Below are 18,852 nucleotides of genomic sequence, written 5' to 3'. Positions count from 1 at the left end.
ACTCATTAGATGTTTACATGAGGAAAGGACATTGAGTCCATTTCACAGATGAAAAGATGGAGGCTCTGAAAGGTTGATCTGCCCAAGAGGACACAGCCCGTGTGTCGGGCGAGAGTTTAAACCCGGCCCGGCCTCCTCTTGGGACAGGGGCCTGTGACCCCGACAGCCTTCCCATCCTGGCGTGAAGACAGAGATGGCTCAGACACCCGTCCTGCTGGGCCACTGAGGTGGAGGGCTGGCCTGCCAGGCCCAGTTGTCGCTCTTTGCCACTGTGGGCCCCAGGTGGGGAGCCTCACAGGCCAATCCCATCAAACGTAGGTTTGATCCCCCAGAGCAGTGCAGGGACCGGTGCTGACTGGGCTCCACCCCTGACTTCCTCCCCCAGCCTTGCAGGGCTCAGGTCCAGAGGACACCTGACCACGAGTTTAACTTGCGGGTGGTCACTTGCCTCGTGTGGTGATGCCACGATGCCCTCTCTGTGCAGCCCAGAGTCCTCGCCCGCCTACTACGAGTTCATCGGCGTCCGCGGCTGCCAGGACGTGCTGCACCTGTACCGCCTGCTCTGGGCCTCTGCGGTTCTGAACGTCCTGGGCCTGTTCCTGGGCATCATCACCGCTGCCGTCCTGGGGGCCTTCAAGGACATGGTGAGGCCCCTCAGCGGGACCCCCACTGCTCACCGGGAGCCAGGCTCCGGGTCCATTTCCCCAGGGTGGGCTGGGGGATCCCTGGCCCTCACTTTACAGATGGGGCACTGAGGCCCATGTGTCTGCCAGCGGTGTGTCAGGGTGATAGCTGGTGTGCACTGACTCACCTTGGGGCCATCCTGTCCCAAGCCTGTCCCAAGAATCACCTGATTTAATCCTTGCCTCCCTGCTGAGGTGGGCACAACCCACCCCCAAGAAACCAAGTTCAGCTCCCAAGAGGGAGGCCCAGCCCTTGTGCACTAAGCTCCCCTCGTTAGCAACTGCCTGGGGCTTCAGACTGGCAGGTCTGGGCTGGGGCCGGGGCCAGTGCCTTCACAGACCCCAGAGGCGAGACCCATACGGCCTGGGCAGGAGGAGGGAGGGACGGGGCCCCTCGCAGGCGTTGGGCTGGACCTGTCCTGGGAAGGCCGACCCTCGCCCGCCCAGGAAACCACAGGGATACCACTGGCCTGGGCTGGTTGTCCTCTCCCTTCTCCCTCCTCTGCCCTCTCCTGGCACCTGTTTCGAACCAGATGTTCTGGTGGTGTGTGGCCAGCAAACCCGCCCCTGAACTCGCAGAGAAGCTGCAAGGGAGGGGCAGCCAGGAGTGAGGGAGCCCCACCCTGAGAACATCCAAACAGCAACCCAGGGACGAAGGGCATCCCCTCTTGCACCCACGCGAGGTGACCGGGCAGCACCAGGCAGACGCACATCCTGCAGGCCAGACCCGGCCCAGTGTGGCAGTGACAGCACTCCTGAGTGGCTTCTCCATGCCCCATTCATCCCAGAGACTGCCCGTAACTAAAAAGTAACTCAGCTTGGAACCCTCCTGCCATCTGCTTCTCAGCTTCTCCTTTTCTTTTTTTTTTTTTTTTTTTTTTTTTTGAGACGGAGTCTCGCTATGTCGCCCAGGCTGGAGTGCAGTGGCCGGATCTCAGCTCACTGCAAGCTCCGCCTCCCGGGTTTTTACGCCATTCTCCTGCCTCAGCCTCCCGAGTAGCCGGGACTACAGGCGCCCACCACCTCGCCCGGCTAGTTTTTTTTTTTGTATTTTTTAGTAGAGACGGGGTTTCACCGTGTTATCCAGGATGGTCTCGAACTCCTGACCTCGTGATCCGCCCGTCTCGGCCTCCCAAAGTGCTGGGATTACAGGCTTGAGCCACCGCGCCCGGCCTAGCTTCTCCTTTTCTCAGCACTTTCGTGCTTCCAGACAAAACTGGTGAAGCTGAGAGTGACCTTGGCATCCCAAGGTCCAGCCCTCTGGCTCCCCACCCAGTGGCCCCCCAAGCCCCACCCTGGGCCCCCCGACGCCTGCACACCAACACAAGACAGGCACCTCCCAGGGTCCTTGCTCTGCAGTGACAGCTGGCCAGCCCCTGTGGGCTGGGGCCGGGTGGGAGCGGGAGTCTGGGGTTGGGAAGGGTCTCTGCCGGGGATCGTGCAGGCTCTGGGTGCCTTTGGTGTCTCCTCGGTTCAGGCTTCTCTGCCTCGGCAGCTCAGTGTCTCCCCTCAGTGGCTGCCCTAGGAAGAACTGCAGCTGGATTGTAGACAGGACACAGAAACGCGCGTGTGGTGCAGGCGCCATGCTCGCCGCACAGGCCCGGGGTTTCCAGGGTTTTCCGGAAGTGGCTCGTGTGTTCATTAAAGCCGGTGATAAAATGCTGGAGTGCGGGATCAGGAACAGGAGATGCCCCAAGGGCCAGCCCACAACGCAGAGCCACCCCTGGCTCCGGGAAATCTTTCTCAAACCCAAAGCTCAGGGGTGTGCAGAGCAAGGAGGGGGCTTGCTAACCTTCACACCCACCAAGCAGGCACTCTTGTGAGTTTAATTGATTCTGCTGTTTAAACATTTTGTTAAGGAATGAAGATGCTTCCTTACCTGTCACCAAGCTGGACGGCCCTTCTCCATAGACGAGGGCAAATTCCTTGTGACGGGTGCATGGGAGGTGCTTAACCTGCCGGCAAGGGCAGGCGGCTGAGCCAGCCTCTCGGGCCTCCTCCACGTGTGACTCCGTGGCCGCCTCCACGTGTGACTCCGTGGCCTCCTCCACGTGTGACTCCGTGGCCCCCGTGTTCTCTGGTTTCTGTGCACTTGCCCTGGCCCCATCCTCAGGCCACCCCCAGCTCAGAGGCCTCCCCACCCCTCTACCTGTCAGAACCTCAAATCTGCTCCTCCCTCATGGAGCACGGACCCTCCATGCCCATCTACCTCCCAGGCCCACCTCAGCTGCCCCCCTGCTCTCTGCAGGGTCTGAGGCAGAACCACGGCCTCCTGCACATGTAGACCAAGGACCAGCTGCCCAGAAGCCCCTGCCCCTTCCCACCCTCCAGCGCCCACTGGGCAGGGGGCTCCCTCCCAGCCCCGGGGGTGCAGGCAGCGCTGTTTTCTATCTGAGGACACCTCCAGCCTGGGGTCATCACCGTGGCCCGGGGCCGTCACTGTGGCCAGACCCTTGCAGCAGTTCCGGCCTGGCTTCCCTGCCTGTGCCATCTTCCCCTGGCTTCCCTCCAGGGTGCTGCTGAACCCGGGGATGAGGGCTGGGGGCTGGGGAAGGTGGAGGGGCACCCGTGTGAAGGTGGGGAGGGAGGCGAGGCCTGGGTGCCCTCGGCCCAGTCCCCGTGTTTCTGGCCCTGGAAGCCCTGGAGCTTGTGTGAGCCGTGGGCCCCTCCCTCTGTGGGGGATGAGGCCGGCCGGGGCCTGAGTTGGAGCTGGCACCTTCTTTGGATAATTTTGACTGCCTGAGTGGGTCAGTGGAAGTGTGGATGGGAGCTTAGAAGGCTTTGGTTTTGTTTGCATTCCCCAGAAACCCCGCGCTGGTCGGGTGCAGGCTTGGGGAAGCGAGAGCTGTCAGCCCGATGCTGAGAGGATCTTCCTCACCTACACCCTTCTGTGCCGAAAAATCAGACTCTGGGGCCCGGAGAGAAGGAAACCAGTGCTATTTTTCCCCAAAAAGTATTAAATAAAAAAGAGCCTGAGCCAAGCAGTCACCCGGTGTGACTGGCAGGTGGCAGGGCCCTGGGACCAAGATGTAGAGAACGTGAGTGTAAAGACACGCCGGGCCGGGGTTAGCTCCAGCCTGAGAGGTGGGGTCAGGGGTGCTGGGCTTTCTAGGAAGGCTGGATGGCCTCTCCCTCCACTGGGGGGTGCACGTTGACCGCCCGTCTCCTCTCCGTGGCAGGTGCCTCTGTCCCAGCTGGCTTACGGCCCAGCCGTCCCACCGCAGACCCTCTACAACCCTGCCCAGCAGATCCTGGCCTGTGCAGGCTTCCGCCCAACGCCCGAGCCCGTCCCGACCTGCTCGTCCTACCCTCTGCCCCTTCAGGTAGGGCCAGCGTCACCTGCTGGAGTTGGACGTGCTGGTTGCAGGCAGTGGGGTGGACAGGACGGGGCTGGAGTCGGAGGGGATGAGGTCTTACGGCCGCCTCACCTTCTGAATTAGGGATGGGAGGTGGGGGGGCAGTAACAACCCGGCCGTTGGGGCACAACGTCCCTGCAAGTATGGCCGGGGACTGCACCAGGTGGCCCTGGTGACCCACCACCATGCTCTGCCGGCAGCTGGCTCTTCTGACCCCGGGACTGGCCCTGCACAGGCCTGGGCAGCTCCCGCTACAGTGTGGAGGCTCCTGTGTGTCTGCTGGTGGACGTCCTGGGGGCACAGCCAGGTTATTTAGGTGGAGCCATATGGATCTGCCGGAATCCAACCCCATTTTACCTGTAGACGTGGAGACCTCATAGGGTTCATCCTGACATGATGCTGTTGACCTTGGAGACAACAGAGGGAGAGGCCACGGTGGCAGGCGAGCAGAACAGTGGCCTCTACCTGCCTGTCCCATTTCCACTCCTGGGCATGACCGCCTTCTGTGCCACGAAGCTCTGTCCTGTGGCCACGGGTGAAGCAGACCCCGATAATCCAGCATCACTACAATGACCGGGCCGTGTTTCTTACCTCGGCACTGCAGGCATTTGGGGTTGGCCACCCGCCGTGCTGGGGCACCCTGGGTGCTGGGGGTGCTGGCAGGCCCTGGCCTCTGCCATGTAGGAGCCGCTAGTGTCACAACCCAAACTGTCTCCAGACGTGCCCTGTGCCTCCTGCCTGGATGTGCCACATGCCCCCTGGGGACACAGTTGAGAACCCCTGGTCCTGATAAACCTGGGCTTCCTTTCTGGGTGGGAGGCACGGCCCACACGCCCGGCTGACTGGCAGGTCATTTTGCGTGCGTTAACAGCAGCCTCTGCAGAGAAAGCTGTGTCAGGCCCAGCCCGACGAAGCTGCAGATCGAAGCACCACCGTGATGTGTTTCTGTGCGGGGAAGGGCAGGGTGAACGTGGAGGGTCGTTAGTTTTGAAGTCACGCATGACACAGGTCTTCGGATGTTCCGCAAGGAGACCTGCTCCCAACCCATGACGTTGGCAGGAAGAGACATTCCTCAGAGTGACGTCCGGGGGAGGCGTGTACACACCTCACCCTCACGTCCAAGACAGGGCTCAGGTTTGGCCCGAGAGCCACGACCTCCTCAGCTCACCCCGGGGACCTGCGCCAGGGACCCTGTGGAGGGAGCGGGAACCGGCACTCATGGAGAGGGGGCTGCTGGGGGTCCCTGGCGTCCAGGGCCTGCTTGGGGCAGCCGCCTTCAGTCCTGCCCAGGACACGGCAGCTGTTGGGCTCAGTGGGGACTACTAGGGCCCCAGCCTGACACCATCTCCTCGTGGAGGGATCCCTGCACCCTGTGCCTCAGTCTCCTCTCTCACTTTGAATATGAAGCTGGGGCCCTGCTCCCTGGGAACACAAGGCCCTTGCCGGAGGTCTGGCCTGGAAGCATGTTTTCCATTTCTGTGACGGGGAAGATGTGGTCCCCAGGGTCAGAAGATGGCGGGAGCTTTTGCCAGTGACCCTGCGGTGGTCTCTCCTGTGGGCAGGCGCGTCTGTATGGTGCTACAGGCAACTTCATCCTCCCCCAAGCCGCCTGCCCCTGCCCCAGGGACATCCCCATCACGGCAGGGACCGTGTCCCCCGGGGCCACAGCCTTGTCCTGGGGGCTTCTCTCTGGCCGCCTGGTCTCCCGTGGGAAGTTTGCCAAGCCCAGACCTGGAGGCCCGCAGGGGCAGGGGTATCTCGGGGGACGCTGGGCTGGCAGGTGCTCCCCAAGCGGCTCTGCACAGACCTGGACTTGGAATCACATAGGTGCCAAGAACTCGCAGCCCAGAGCACAGCCTGGGTGGCCCAGCCTGTCTTCCATCCTCAACTTCAGCCGCCGCCCCTTGGGGCCCCAGAGGAGAGAGAATTCGTGGTTCCATCAGCCGCTTCCTCTTGTCTGGCTCCAGGGCTGGTTTGGGCTGCCCTGGTGCTGGGGCCTGGCTGTCTGAAGCTCTGGCTGTGAGGGGCCAGGCTTCAAGTTTGCATTCTGACTTGGGACCTTGGAGACAGCGAGGCTTTGTGGGGGGAAGGGGTGGTGACTCCCTCAGGCAGGTGCATCCTCCCTGCCTGTGAGCCCCACGGAGGTGTCAGATGTGGGGGTGGTCCTCCCCATCACACGCGGGCTTATGGGATGTGGGGGATGCCAGGGCGGATCCACTTCATCCCCATGGTGCTCCATCCTTATCCACCCTGGAGCTCTGGCTTTGCACAAAGGGTGGATATTCCCCTCTTCCTCTGGGGAGGCCTGGGGCCCTCGGATGGCCCAGCCAGCCTCTGTGCCAGCGTGTGTGAGAGCTTAATATACACACGCTGATCATCGGATTTCAGAGGTGGCAAATCAGATGAGGCTCATGTGCTCCTCAGAAGAACAACAGAGGAGGGGCTCTGCTTCTGCAGAGATGGAGAGAAAATGTTCAGTGTGTTCCATGGAAGTCGTTAGCAGCAGAAAATACTCCCACTTGAGACTGGAGAGGGGGGTGGGAACAGTGACTTGGGGGTTGTTTTGAGCAGTTAATAAAAAGGGCAATTTAAAGAGACCACCTACCTTGCACCCAGCAGCTTTGCCAGGCATGAAGTGCAGGGGAGGATGTGGCATCACAGCAGAGGATGAGTTCCTGCCCCATTACTGAGAAACGTGCCCTCCCTTCCCCTGTGAGATTGTTTGTGGGCGGGGCTTGTCCTTGTCCGTTCAGTGGTTAACCATGTGGTCCTGGGGTTTGTTCTGTGGTTCCCGGGGGTTTACTCCGTGTTCCTGGGGGTTTGTTCCGTGTTCCTGGGGGTTTACTCCGTGTTCCTGAGGGTTTGTTCCATGGTCCTGGGGGTTTGTTCCGTGTTCCTGGGGGTTTACTCCGTGTTCCTGGTGGGGGGAGGGGTACTCTGTCGTTCTGAGAAACCCCATGGTCCTGGGGTTTACCCCTCAGTTTCCTTGACTGCTCATCTGCTGTGAAGAAGAGTGGGTGCTATGGAGTTAGAAGTTGGGAGTTCCCAGCAGACTTGAGAGAATGTTCCCTAGTGTCTCACTCTGTCGCCTGTGGCCAGAAACCTGTGAGTTTTGGGGGAAGAAAGAAATGAGGTTGGCAGGTGTCCCTGAGCCACTGGATCCCATGAGCCTGGGCTGTCAGCCTCAACATCGCAGTCCCTCTGAGCAAGGGCCCCATTCTCAGCCTTACCTACACCTGTGCAGAAATTCTGCTGTCAGGATCCAGAGGTCCTGCTAGCTCCCAGGGCGTCTGCAGTGCAGAGCTCTCCAGGGAAAGGCTCAGACAGGCAGCTGGCTTCTCATGGGACCCTGCAGGCCAGGGCAAGAGGAGCATAGAGCACATCTGGTAGCTTGGAGTTTAAAAAACTCTTCCTGTGTTATTTCTTAGGAGTTTGTTTGCTTTATTTAAAATTTGATTTCAAGATAGAGTTTTTTAGCCCCTAGAATTTAGGGCGGGGGGAAGAATTAAGATGTGTGTTGGCAGTTGGAGAAAAGCTAGAATGTATCGATTTAAAATCTGTTCCTCGCTTTTCCGGTCTCAGAATTACTTGAGTGGGTCTATGTGTGTTAGTCGGGGCTCTCTAGGGAAGCAGAGCCTATGGGGAATACAGGTACCTACATGTGAAGAGAGATCAATCCATCGATTCTGAATGACTGGCTGGCCACCATGGGGCTGCAGGTGCACAGCCACAGGAAGGGGACGGGCTGGACCAGGGAGGCTGACGCTGCCTCGGGAGTGCCCAGGCCGCTGGGGCACAGTCCACTTCTGGGGACCGCAGCCTCTTTCCTTAAGGCCTTCAGGGGAGAGGAGGGGCCGTCCGTGTCCGGGGGCTGAGGCGCTGTATGCAAGGGTGTCAATCACACCTGAAGACGCCTCCACAGCAACACCCAGATGTGTGTGTGAGCCGCTGAGTCAGCCATGGTGACACTGAACCGGCCACACACTGCTGGACGTGTGGACGCGTGGGGTTCATACGTGGGGCCTTTCCTGAATATGAAGTGTTGGGTGAGCCCAGGGCCCTGGGCCTGGTGGCCCCTGACTGTCGGTTTTGGAGTCAGGTCAGAGGCTCGCTGTCTTCGAGGCAGCGGGATGTGGTCTGGGCACACCCTTCCTGGGGCATCTACCCCCTCCCCGTCCAGCTGTGGAAGCCAAGGTTGTGCCAGTGAGGCCCCGGCCACCCTCTCCTGTTGTGACCAGGGCTGGAGCTGCTCCATCCAGCGGTCCTGGATCTGTGGGGGGGGGGGCTGGTGAGAGGGGTCTTGGGTCTGTGGTGGGGGAGGGGGGCCTGAGAGTGGCCCTGGGTCTGTGTGTGTGTAGGGGGGGGGGCTTGTGAATGGCCCTGGGTCTGTGGGGGGAGGGTGTGTGAATGGCCGTGGGTCTGTGTGTGTGTGGTGGGGGGCCCCGTGTGAATGGCCCTGGGCTGGTGGGGGTGGGGTGCACGTGTGAGTGGCCCTGGTCTATGTCAGGCTTCCCTGCGGTCCAGCACGGGATGGTCTCACCTGCTAACCCAGGGCCCTCTGTTTATTGCAGCCCTGCAGCCGCTTCCCAGTCGCGCCCGCCTCCGTCCTGGCTTTGTCTGAGGACCTGCAGTCCCCCTCTCCAAGCAGCTCTGGCTCTGGGCTTCCTGGCCAGGCCCCACCGTGCTATGTACCCACCTACTTTCCCCCAGGGGAGAAGCCACCTCCGTATGCACCCTGAGAGAGGTGTGGAGTAAAAGAAAAAAAAAAGCAGCCTCTGGAAATCCCGCTTCTGTGGCCAACCTCCTAGAGAACCCAGGAGAGTGTTCCGGAAGTCTGTCCCCTGCTTCCCTCCCTGGGCACACTGGTGAGGGAGGCTGGGACCAGGCAGGGAGTGGGGCCCTGCAGACCCAGGCTGGTGACACCTCGGCTCAGGCTCTGCTCACACCACCCGGCCTCCTCCTTTGACAGCGATTGTTCTGGTGTTTTCACATCCCTTAATTAATTAGCTGCTATTATGATTCTGCAAAGAAGGTGCGGCTCCGTGCCTCCCTGCGTGTGTGTTCCTGTTTGTGGATGTGTGTTGTGCGTTACACATTCACGCGTGCGTCTGTGTCCTGGAGAAGGGCAGGGCAGGACCCACCCGCCCCGCGTGCTGTGCCCCTGACATATGCCAGGAAGGGAACGACGCTTTGGCTCCCACGCCCGGCGCTGTGTCTAACCGCCTGCGAGTTGCCAGAGTCTGGGGGCCCAGTTATCCTTCCCAGCCCTGGGCGCAAATCTGCCCGGGCCACTGGCGCGAGGGTCTCTCCCTGAGCTGTCTCCCAGCTACGGCACCTGGACTTCTGCTGTCCTTCCGCGGCGGCTCCCTCACCGCAGTGTCTCAGGAGGGGATAGTGGAGGAGGGTGTTTCGCGGTCCCTCGGCTCAGGGTCTGGGGCCGCAGCGCTCCCTGTGGAAACCAGCCTGGCTCCCCGCGGGCCCAGCATGCGCCCTGCGAGGCACACCTGGGGAGACAGGTGAGCGCGCCTGGGAAGAGGCAGGTCCCCGGTGGGTCCCAGGCGCCCCAGTGACTCGAGTTCAGGATGCGCCACCCCAAAGTAGCCAGAGTCTCTTGAAAAGCAGTGGATGTGGGGAGAGGCTCTCAATTCCTAAAGTCAGATCCTCAAGGAACCACGGACTCCCCGGGACACGGGGGAGGCGAGAGGCGATCCCACTGCTTCTCAGACGCACCATAAGACACCGAGTCGCCGCCTGTGCTCTGTGGGCTGCTCACACTTCCCCAGTCACTCCCTCTCCCCTCGGAAGCTGGCGCCCCAGGGCCTCACGTCCCTCCCTTCAAAGCCCCACGGTGTCTGCAGTAAACAAGTACCACTCTTCTCCTGAGTGAGTCTGAGGTCTCCAGCTTATTTCATGGAACAGCACCCGCCTGGCAGCTGGAGCGGGGACTTTCGTCCCTGCCTAGTCCTGGGTGTGGGAGAAAAAAGATACGGGAGCCACGCTCATGCAGACACAGGCTCCTGCCCCCTCCGCTGCCCGGGAGCCTCCCTCTGTCCCCCTCTGCCCGACGGTGGGTCTCAACCTGTGTTCAGTGCTCCTGGGCAGAAGGCCCGCAGCGCACATCCACGCACGGACGGTGCCCAGCCAGGCCCAGGGGCGCCAAAGGGCCTCTGAAAGGCCTGCAGCCAGCTCTGGTCTGTGAACCCGCCACTGCTTGTCATTTTTATTTTATAAATCCAGCCTCACCCACTTGCTTTCCAGGAGAATGTGGTCTTGGCCTCTCCTCAGGGCTGACTGGCCTTGGACCAGTCCAGGAGGTCGGGCATGAGCCGGAGGCGCTGCATCCTGTCTGGAAACTCACCGCCGGGTTCCTCCAGGGCTGCAGGTGCCTGGCTCCGACTGAGAAGCTGAACAAGCAGCAGAGACCAAGGGGTTTCTGGAGCGCAGGGAGAGGCACTCAGCTGCGCCTGGGGGGATGAAAAGTGTGCCATGGATTTCCCGAGTCCCCGAGGCTCTCGTTTTACCTCGGGAGGCTCTGTGGGCGCTGACGGTGCCGTGGTCTTGTGTGGGCGGTTCTCTGTGGCCTGGGCACTCTGGAGCTCGGCCTGTGCCCCCGAAGCTGCCTGGTGCAGGCCCCAGGGCCTCTTGTTCTAGGGGTACGAAGAGCAGAGAAGCTGAACTGCAGGTCTGGGCAGGCAGCCTCTGCCCCCTGGAGCCCTGGCCAGCAAAGTCACAGGGATAACCATCGTTCCCTCATGTCAGCCCTCGGTTGCAGGGTGCAGTGTGGGGGCATCAGAGTGCTTCCCCGAGGCCGCACGCACCAGCATCCCCCAAACACAACGTCCATCTTCCCTGACTTTTAATCTTGTCTACAGTCAAAAGCTGTTCAAAAATATTCAACTCCAAGGTCAACAATTTTGTTCTTGCCACAAAAATGTCCTTATCCTTTACCCCAGCCACAAAGAATGTGAACAATTTGACTTAAGGCTGGTGGTGGCCGGAGGGTCCTCCAGGCCCCAGGGCAGCTCCCACCAGGCACAGGGCTCCGGCCAATGCCTGGCCTGCAGTGTGGGCGGCGGCTGCTCTCAAGGTGCACCCGTCTGGTGGACGGAGCCTGTCTGGGGCCACCAAGCTCTGCCGGCCTAAGTTACGGTCTGATGAACCCCTCCCTGGGCTCCGCTGGGGCCTCCTAATCCCAGCCTCCTCCCAGCCTCCCCTGGAGGGATGGGCCCCAACTCTGCCCTCGCTCAGTTCCCACGCACAGCCGAAGCCAGGGAGACCCTGAAGGCCTCGAGAGATGGGGTGGAGGGGATGGTGGGGCAGGGGGTGCTGGGTGGTTTGGGGGTGCTGTGGTCCCACCTGCACGCCCTGCCTCACTGGGTCACACAAGAGACAGGCTTCTCCTGCAGCTCAGAGGTGGGGCCTGATGCAGCTGCAGGTCAGGCCTGGGGAGGGCGGGGTCAGAACATTGCCCTGGGCAGGGCTCAGCTGAAACTGGCCCCACCCTTATTAGCTTGGGACCTTCAGTTACAGGGAGCCTCCTCCTGCCTCAGTTTCTACATTTCACACAGCAGCACTGCTCACAAGAGCCCCCAGTCAGAAGCAGCCCAAATGCAACTACTGAGTGGGGGAGGGATGTGGTCTGTCCACATGGGCCACCGGCCACAGAGAGGGGAAGGGACGTGGGTGATAGGGTTTGGCTGTGTCCCCACCCAAATCTCAAATTGCATCTCCCAGAATTCCTGTGCGTTGTGGGAGGGACCCAGCGGGAGGTAATTGAATCATGGGGGCTGGTCTTTCCCATGCTATTCTTATGAGAGTGAATAAGTCTCACGAGATTTGATGGGATGATCAGGATTTCCGCTTCCGCTTCCTCATTTTCTCTTGCTGCTGCCGTGTAAGGGGTGCCTTTGGCCTCCCACCGTGATTCTGAGGCCTCCCCAACCATGTGCAACTGTAAGTCCAATTAAACCTCTTTTTCTTCCCAGTCTTGGGGAAGTTTTTATTAGCAGCATGAGAACAGAACTACAGTGGCCCATCCACACACGGGTCACCTGGCCACGGAGAGGAAGGAAACTCTAACGGGTGGTATGGGGTGAGGCTGTAACACATGGTGCTCAGGGAAGGACACCAGACACCAAGACTCTGTTCTGTTTATATGCAGTGTCCAGAGCAGGCGTGTCCAGAGCAGGCGTGTCCAGAGCAGGCGTGTCCAGAGTAGGTGTGTCCACAGACAGAAGCCGACTGGGAAAGGAGGCGCAGGCACTCACTGCTCACGGACACGGGTTCTTTCTGGGGAGACAAGCGTGTTCTGAGCATGTTCTGGATGGGGAGAGGTGCAGTCACTGCTCACAGACACGGGTTCTTTTAGGGGAGACAAGCGTGTTCTGAGCGTGTTCTGAATAGGGAGGGAGGAGCAGTCACTGGTCACGGACACGGGTTCTTTTAGGGGAGACAAGCGTGTTCTGAGCGTGTTCTGGATAGGGAGGGAGGAGCAGTCACTGGTCACGGACACGGGTTCTTTTGGGGGAGGCAAGCGTGTTCTAAGCGTGTTCTGGATGGGGAGGGAGGTGCAGTCACTGCTGTCAGACATGGGTTCTTGTGGGGAGAGGAGTGTCCGGGAGCCAGATGGAGGTGACGGGTGGACGGCCCGGTGGATGGACTGACTGCCGACCAGTGCCCTGCACTTATGAGGCGTGGCTATTGCCGTGTGAATCACATCTCCATGGAAACGGGGTGGGAGAACCAGGCCCCAAGGCTGTTGTGAAGATGGCCTTATGGGGCTGCATTGGCGCCTCGGGCAGTGCTGACCGCCGGCCGTGCTCGGTGAACAAGAGCCACGGTCATCACCCTTGCCACGCAGAGCAGCTCCTTCTGCAGACTTGGGGACCCTGTGGCCACCAGGCTCCACGGTGGGAGCAGAGTTACCTCTGAAACTCCGGAGACCCACAGGCAGAGGAGGATTCCATGAGGCCGGGGCCCGTCAGCAGATCCTCAGACAGCAACACATACCACTTCCCTTTCTGTTTCCTAGACCTTTAACTGATGGAATTCAGTAAGCGGAAAACATGCTTGAAACAAGGGCACCATGGAGCGGACCTTCCCCTCTCCCTCGTGGAGGGCTCGACCCTGGGGCCGGTGACCCTTCTCGCTTTGCAGGCAGGGGCTGGAGCTAGAGCTTCCACAAACAGGCCAGGCTGGGATTAGCCCGGCTGTACATTCGCTTTACGCTTCTGTTGGCATTTAGATACCCGATGTTCATATTTTCTGTATTATGTGAAGTAGGAGGAAACGTTCCTTTGTGCTTAGAGCAGTGTTTCCACAGAGGTGCCGGGCCCAGGGCACAGCAGCCAACCTCTGCAGACATTTCGTGTTGTCATGAGGCGGAGTGTCCAGCAGGGGGCGCAGCTGCATCCGCTGGGCACAGGACACGGCCAGATCAAAGGACCCCACCTGCAAAACACATCCCAAGCCTCCCTCCTCCTCTCCAGCCCAGAGTCAGGGTTGTCCCTCCTCCCTCCTGCGACACATCCCTCCTCCTTCCACAGGACATGGGCAGGGCCGTCCCTCCTCCCTTCATAGGGGACATCCCTCCTCCCCATATGGGGAAATCTCTCTCTTCACTCCATGGGATGCAGTAAGGGCCATCCCTCCTCCCTGCACGGGACACATCCCCCCTCCCTCCAGGAGACACATCCCCCCTCCCTCCTGGGACACATCCCTCCTCCCTCCTGGGACACATCCCCCCTCCCTCCTGGGACACATCCCCCTCCCTCCTGGGACACATCCCTCCTCCCCCCACGGGACACATCCCCCCTCCCTCCTGGGACACATCCCCCTCCCTCCTGGGACACATCCCTCCTCCCCCCACGGGACACATCCCCCCTCCCTCCTGGGACACATCCCCCCTCCCTCCTGGGACACATCCCCCCTCCCTCCTGGGACACATCCCTCCTCCCCCCACGGGACACATCCCCCCTCCCTCCTGGGACACATCCCCCTCCCTCCTGGGACACATCCCCCCTCCCTCCTGGGACACATCCCTCCTCCCTCCTGGGAAACATCCCCCCTCCCTCCTGGGGACACATCCCCCCTCCCTCCTGGGGACACATCCCCCCTCCCTCCAGGAGACACATCCCCCCTCCCTCCAGGAGACACATCCCCCCTCCCTCCTGGGACACATCCCTCCTCCCCCAACGGGACACATCCCCCCTCCCTCCTGGGACACATCCCCCTCCCTCCTGGGACACATCCCTCCTCCCCCCACGGGACACATCCCCCCTCCCTCCTGGGACACATCCCCCTCCCTCCTGGGACACATCCCTCCTCCCCCCACGGGACACATCCCCCCTCCCTCCTGGGACACATCCCTCCTCCCTGCACGGGACACATCCCCCCTCCCTCCTGGGACACATCCCTCCTCCCCCCACGGGACACATCCCCCCTCCCTCCTGGGACACATCCCCCCTCCCTCCTGGGACACATCACCCCTCCCTTCTGGGACACATCCCTCCTCCCCCCACGGAACACATCCCCCCTCCCTCCTGGGAAACATCCCTCCTCCCTCTTGGGACACATGCCTCCTCCCTCCTGGGACACATCCCCCCTCCCTCCTGGGACACATCACCCCTCCCTTCTGGGACACATCCCCCCTCCCTCCTGGGACACATCCCCCCTCCCTCCTGGGAAACATCCTCCCTCCCTCCTGGGAAACATCCCCCCTCCCTCCTGGGACACATCCCCCTCCCTCCTGGGACACATCCCCCCCCCTCCTGGGACACATCCCCCCTCACTCCTGGGACACATCACCCCTCCCTCCTGGGACACATCCCTCCTCCCTCCTGGGACACATCCCCCCTCCCTCCAGGAGACACATCCCCCCTCCCTCCTGGGACACATCCCCCCTCCCTCCTGGGGACACATCCCCCCTCCCTCCTGGGGACACATCCCCCCTCCCTCCTGGGACACATCCCTCCTCCCCCCACGGGACACATCCCCCCTCCCTCCTGGGACACATCCCCCCTCCCTCCTGGGACACATCCCTCCTCCCCCCACGGGACACATCCCCCCTCCCTCCTGGGACACATCCCCCTCCCTCCTGGGACACATCCCTCCTCCCCCCACAGAACACATCCCCCCTCCCTCCTGGGAAACATCCCTCCTCCCTCTTGGGACACATCCCCCCTCCCTCCTGGGACACATGCCTCCTCCCTCCTGGGACACATCCCCCCTCCCTCCTGGGACACATCCCCCCTCCCTCCTGGGACACATCCCCCCTCCCTCCTGGGAAACATCCTCCCTCCCTCCTGGGAAACATCCCCCCTCCCTCCTGGGACACATCCCCCTCCCTCCTGGGACACATCCCCCCCCCTCCTGGGACACATCCCCCCTCCCTCCTGGGACACATCCCCCCTCCCTCCTGGGGACACATCCCCCCTCCCTCCTGGGGACACGTCCCCCCTCCCTCCTGGAGACACATCCCTCCTCCCTCCTGGGACACATCCCTCCTCCCTCCCCCTCCTGGGACACATCCCCCCTCCCTCCAGATGACACATCCCCCCCCCTCCTGGGACACATCCCTCCTCCCTCCACGGGACACATCCCTCCTCCCTCCTGGGACACATCCCTCCTCCCTCCAGGGGACACATCCCTCCTCCCTCCAGGGGACACATCCCCCCTCCCTCCACGGGACACATCCCTCCTCCCTCCTGGGATACATCCCTCCTCCCTCCAGGGGACACATCCCTCCTCCCTCCAGGGGACACATCCCTCCTCCCTCCAGGGGACACATCTCTCCTCCCTCCAGGGGACACATCCCTCCTCCCTCCAGGGGACACATCCCCCCTCCCTCCATGGGACACATCCCTCCTCCCTCCAGGGGACACATCTCTCCTCCCTGTATGGGGAACTCTCTCCTCCCTCCATGGGATGCAGTCAGAGCCATCCCTCCTCCCTGCATGGGACACTTCCCTCCTCCCTCCCCAGGGCGCCCACACTAGAACCACGTGCTCTGTCTTCCCGTCCTCTTGCACACCCCAGACATGCCTGGTCGTGGAGGGTGCCAGGTCGCCAACGTGACAGGCCTGGCTGGGCCTCTGTGTGGCAATTCCTAGCACCATTGGTTTTGCTTCTTTGGGACAGTGGTTATTATAACTTCTGGCACCCCTGGAACTCTAAGAAAACAATACCAGGAAACAAGTTCCTGATTCCTCTGGGGCCAGAGCAGAAACCCAGGCGGAGGGTTTTGTCCTGAGAACACTGGTGACTGTGGCCTGTGTCTGTGGGGACCTCACCACGTCCCCGTCCCCGAGGCTGGCTGTTGCCTGTTTTTGCTCCTGGCTGTCTTGACCTGGGGAGGATGGAGGCTGGGCAGGAGCAGGCTCCCAGCCAGCCGGGGAGAATTTGGGGAGAGCACTGGGGGGGCCACCAATGTGATCTGATGGACAATGCGGTACCAGGCTGGGGGCTGGATCCTAGCGTGTGGCTGTGCCCCTGTGGCCGTGCGAGGCCGTGTGGTGGGCAGTGCAGGCTGTGGCCCCTGTGGACGTGCGAGGCCGTGTGGTGGGCAGTGCAGGGGCTGTTTCACGGGCTTCTTGGAGCTCTGGTCAGCTGGCTCTGGACCATCGGGGTCAGACGAGTGGGCCTGCTCAGTGAGCCGTCAGCATCCACGCCTGAGCCCTCCTGGAACTGGGCTCCTGTGCTCCAGATGGGCAGATCCAAGCCCTGGACTCTACCATCCTCAGCCAACCAGCACCTGGGCACCCCGGAGCCAGTGTGAGGGCCTCGGGTCCCCGACCATGTGAGCAGCCAGTGGCCACCTGTCCTGGCCCGAGGGGAGAAAGCACGTCTGCCTGCGGAAAGTGCACACGCTGCCGGGCGAGGCTGGTGAGGGCCGTCACACACACGCGGGGCCGCTGGCTGCAGATGGACGTTTCTGAAAGGAGCCAGTGGGAGCCTGGCGTCTGCCCTCTGAGGTCAACGCTTCCCCCGTCACTATTTTCTCACAGTACCAATGCGAAAGTTCCCTGCAGTACCTCTTAGACTAGGTTTAAGTCCTGAATTCAGGCTGCAGCCCTGAGTCAATGGAACTTTTACCCAGATGCTGCCAAGATTTTGGGAAGAACAAGAGGCCCTTCCCCGGCGTGTCCAGAGCAAGTGGCGTCATGCCCACGATGGCACAGGGTCGTGGGATGTGGCCCGAGGAGCTCAAAACTGGCATTGGTCAACAAGAGCCCCAGAGACACAGGGTGGGTCTGCCAAGGACCCTCAGGGACCACCAGGGCCTGGAGGCTCCAGTGTGGATGAGCTGGGCAGCTCTGGCCAGCAGGGGATGGGGCCCCAGGGCCAGGGCCCTGTGCATGGCCCCTGGCAAGGTGCCTGGCTGGCCGTCCATCCGTGGGGTGAGCTCGGCCCAGGCGGGCAGGGTCCCTCCAGGTGGGCGTGAGTGTTGCTGGCTCCCGGAGCCTTGGAGAAGCTCTGCCCATTCCACAGCCGTCAGGCCAGGGGCCACTCCCTCAGGAGCCCACTCGGCCGATGCCACCTTGTCAGTCCAGCCAGCGGGGTCTCCCGTGTGGCCTTCAAAGCCACAGGCCTCTTTCTAGAAACCTCTTTGCAGTTCATTCGTGGTGATTTATCCCTGGACGGGTTCTCAGGATTCTGTCCTTCTCCACCCGGCTTTTCTCTGGGTCAAGCGCTGACCCCAGCCAGGCAGAGGCGAAGACGCCCCGACATACAGCCTGTCCTGCCCGGTGGGCGCAGCTCCGGGACTGACTGGTGGGAGGTGTGGCTGCTCCCAGCTGCCCTGTGTCTCCCGCCCAGGGAGTGCCAAGCACAGGTTGGGGTTTGGTCTTAAAGTAAAATCCCAGTCTGGGTCTCAGATGCTGAAACCAGCCCTGGTCCCCCGTGTGGCCCCTGCAGTGGCAGCACCCGCCCTGGGGACCCACGTTTGGCCCAGACAGAGGCTGTAGCACAGGTGGCCACGTCCCACGGGAGCATCAAGCCACGAGTCTTGGTCGTCCCCTTGGGACCAAGGAGAAGCAGCCACTCCGTGGCCCCCACTCCATGGCCCCCACCAGCTGCGGCTCCAGCGTCCTTCCAGGAGGCAGGCAGGGTCCCGACTACATCTCAGGCACCTGCCTCGCGGCGTTCTGGCTGCCCCAACCTTCCCTGCGGACTCGTGGCCTGCTGGGGTCAGAGAGCAGCAGTGACCGCTCCACCCCTTGCAGATAAGGAAGCTGAGGCTGAGGGACATGGGGACCCTGCCAGAGGGGACGCGGGAAGCGGGGCTGGCTCTGCTCCCGGCAAGCTCTACCACAGACTGAGACACACAGAAAGCAGCGTCTCCCTTTCTCAACAGAACACGCTTGAGCCCCGGAAGCAAGTGGGTCTGTGCAGGAGGGTGGGGGCGGGATGGCACATGGGTGCAGGTGCCGCCTTGGCGTCTTCCTGCCCTCGGTCCCAGCTCGGGGTCTCTTCCAGGCTGGCTCAGAGGCCGCTGTCCGAGCAGCCTGCGTTTGTGTGCCAAGTCCTCACCGTGCCCTCCTCACTCGGCACTGACTGGCTGCCCGTGGTGGGGGCCGAGCGGGGCTTTCTCCCCATTTGCAGAACAAGTAAACTGAGGCTCCAGCCCCTGCCCTCACTACCAGCGTCAGAGGCTCCCGGGGAGCAGACCGTGGCCACCCAACCAGGCTGGGAGCAGAAAAGCGAGATCTTTGGAGCGGCTGAGCGTACAGCCTGGAGCCCTGGCAGCCCCGCTCATCCCAAACGCTGCCAGGTGCCGAGAACCCCGCGGGGAGCAGATGGCGGCCAACGCAGTG

The 18,852-nt window shown here is 61.8% G+C and overlaps 1 protein-coding gene across 3 annotated transcripts in view; it reads left to right on the top strand.

Annotated features, from left to right (window-relative positions):
• The window catches only part of LOC105485242 (transmembrane protein 255B), a 45,368-nt gene extending 35,430 nt beyond the window's left edge, over positions 1-9,938 (top strand). Inside the window, exons 7-9 of one of the 3 annotated variants that reach the window (XM_071080975.1) lie at positions 386-644; positions 3,863-4,006; positions 8,611-9,938. In XM_071080975.1, coding sequence (XP_070937076.1) covers positions 386-644; positions 3,863-4,006; positions 8,611-8,778 — 571 coding nt within the window. In that variant the 3' untranslated portion in view covers positions 8,779-9,938. The remainder of the gene's footprint in view (positions 1-385; positions 645-3,862; positions 4,007-8,610) is intronic. The other 2 variants (XM_071080974.1, XM_011747478.3) reach the window with 2 other exon arrangements.
• The last annotated feature ends 8,914 nt before the right edge of the window (positions 9,939-18,852 follow it).

Source organism: Macaca nemestrina, chromosome 16, assembly GCF_043159975.1.
Source record: "Macaca nemestrina isolate mMacNem1 chromosome 16, mMacNem.hap1, whole genome shotgun sequence".
In the NCBI taxonomy this organism is placed as follows: domain Eukaryota; kingdom Metazoa; phylum Chordata; class Mammalia; order Primates; family Cercopithecidae; genus Macaca; species Macaca nemestrina.
This window is presented reverse-complemented; position numbering and strand designations above follow the sequence as displayed.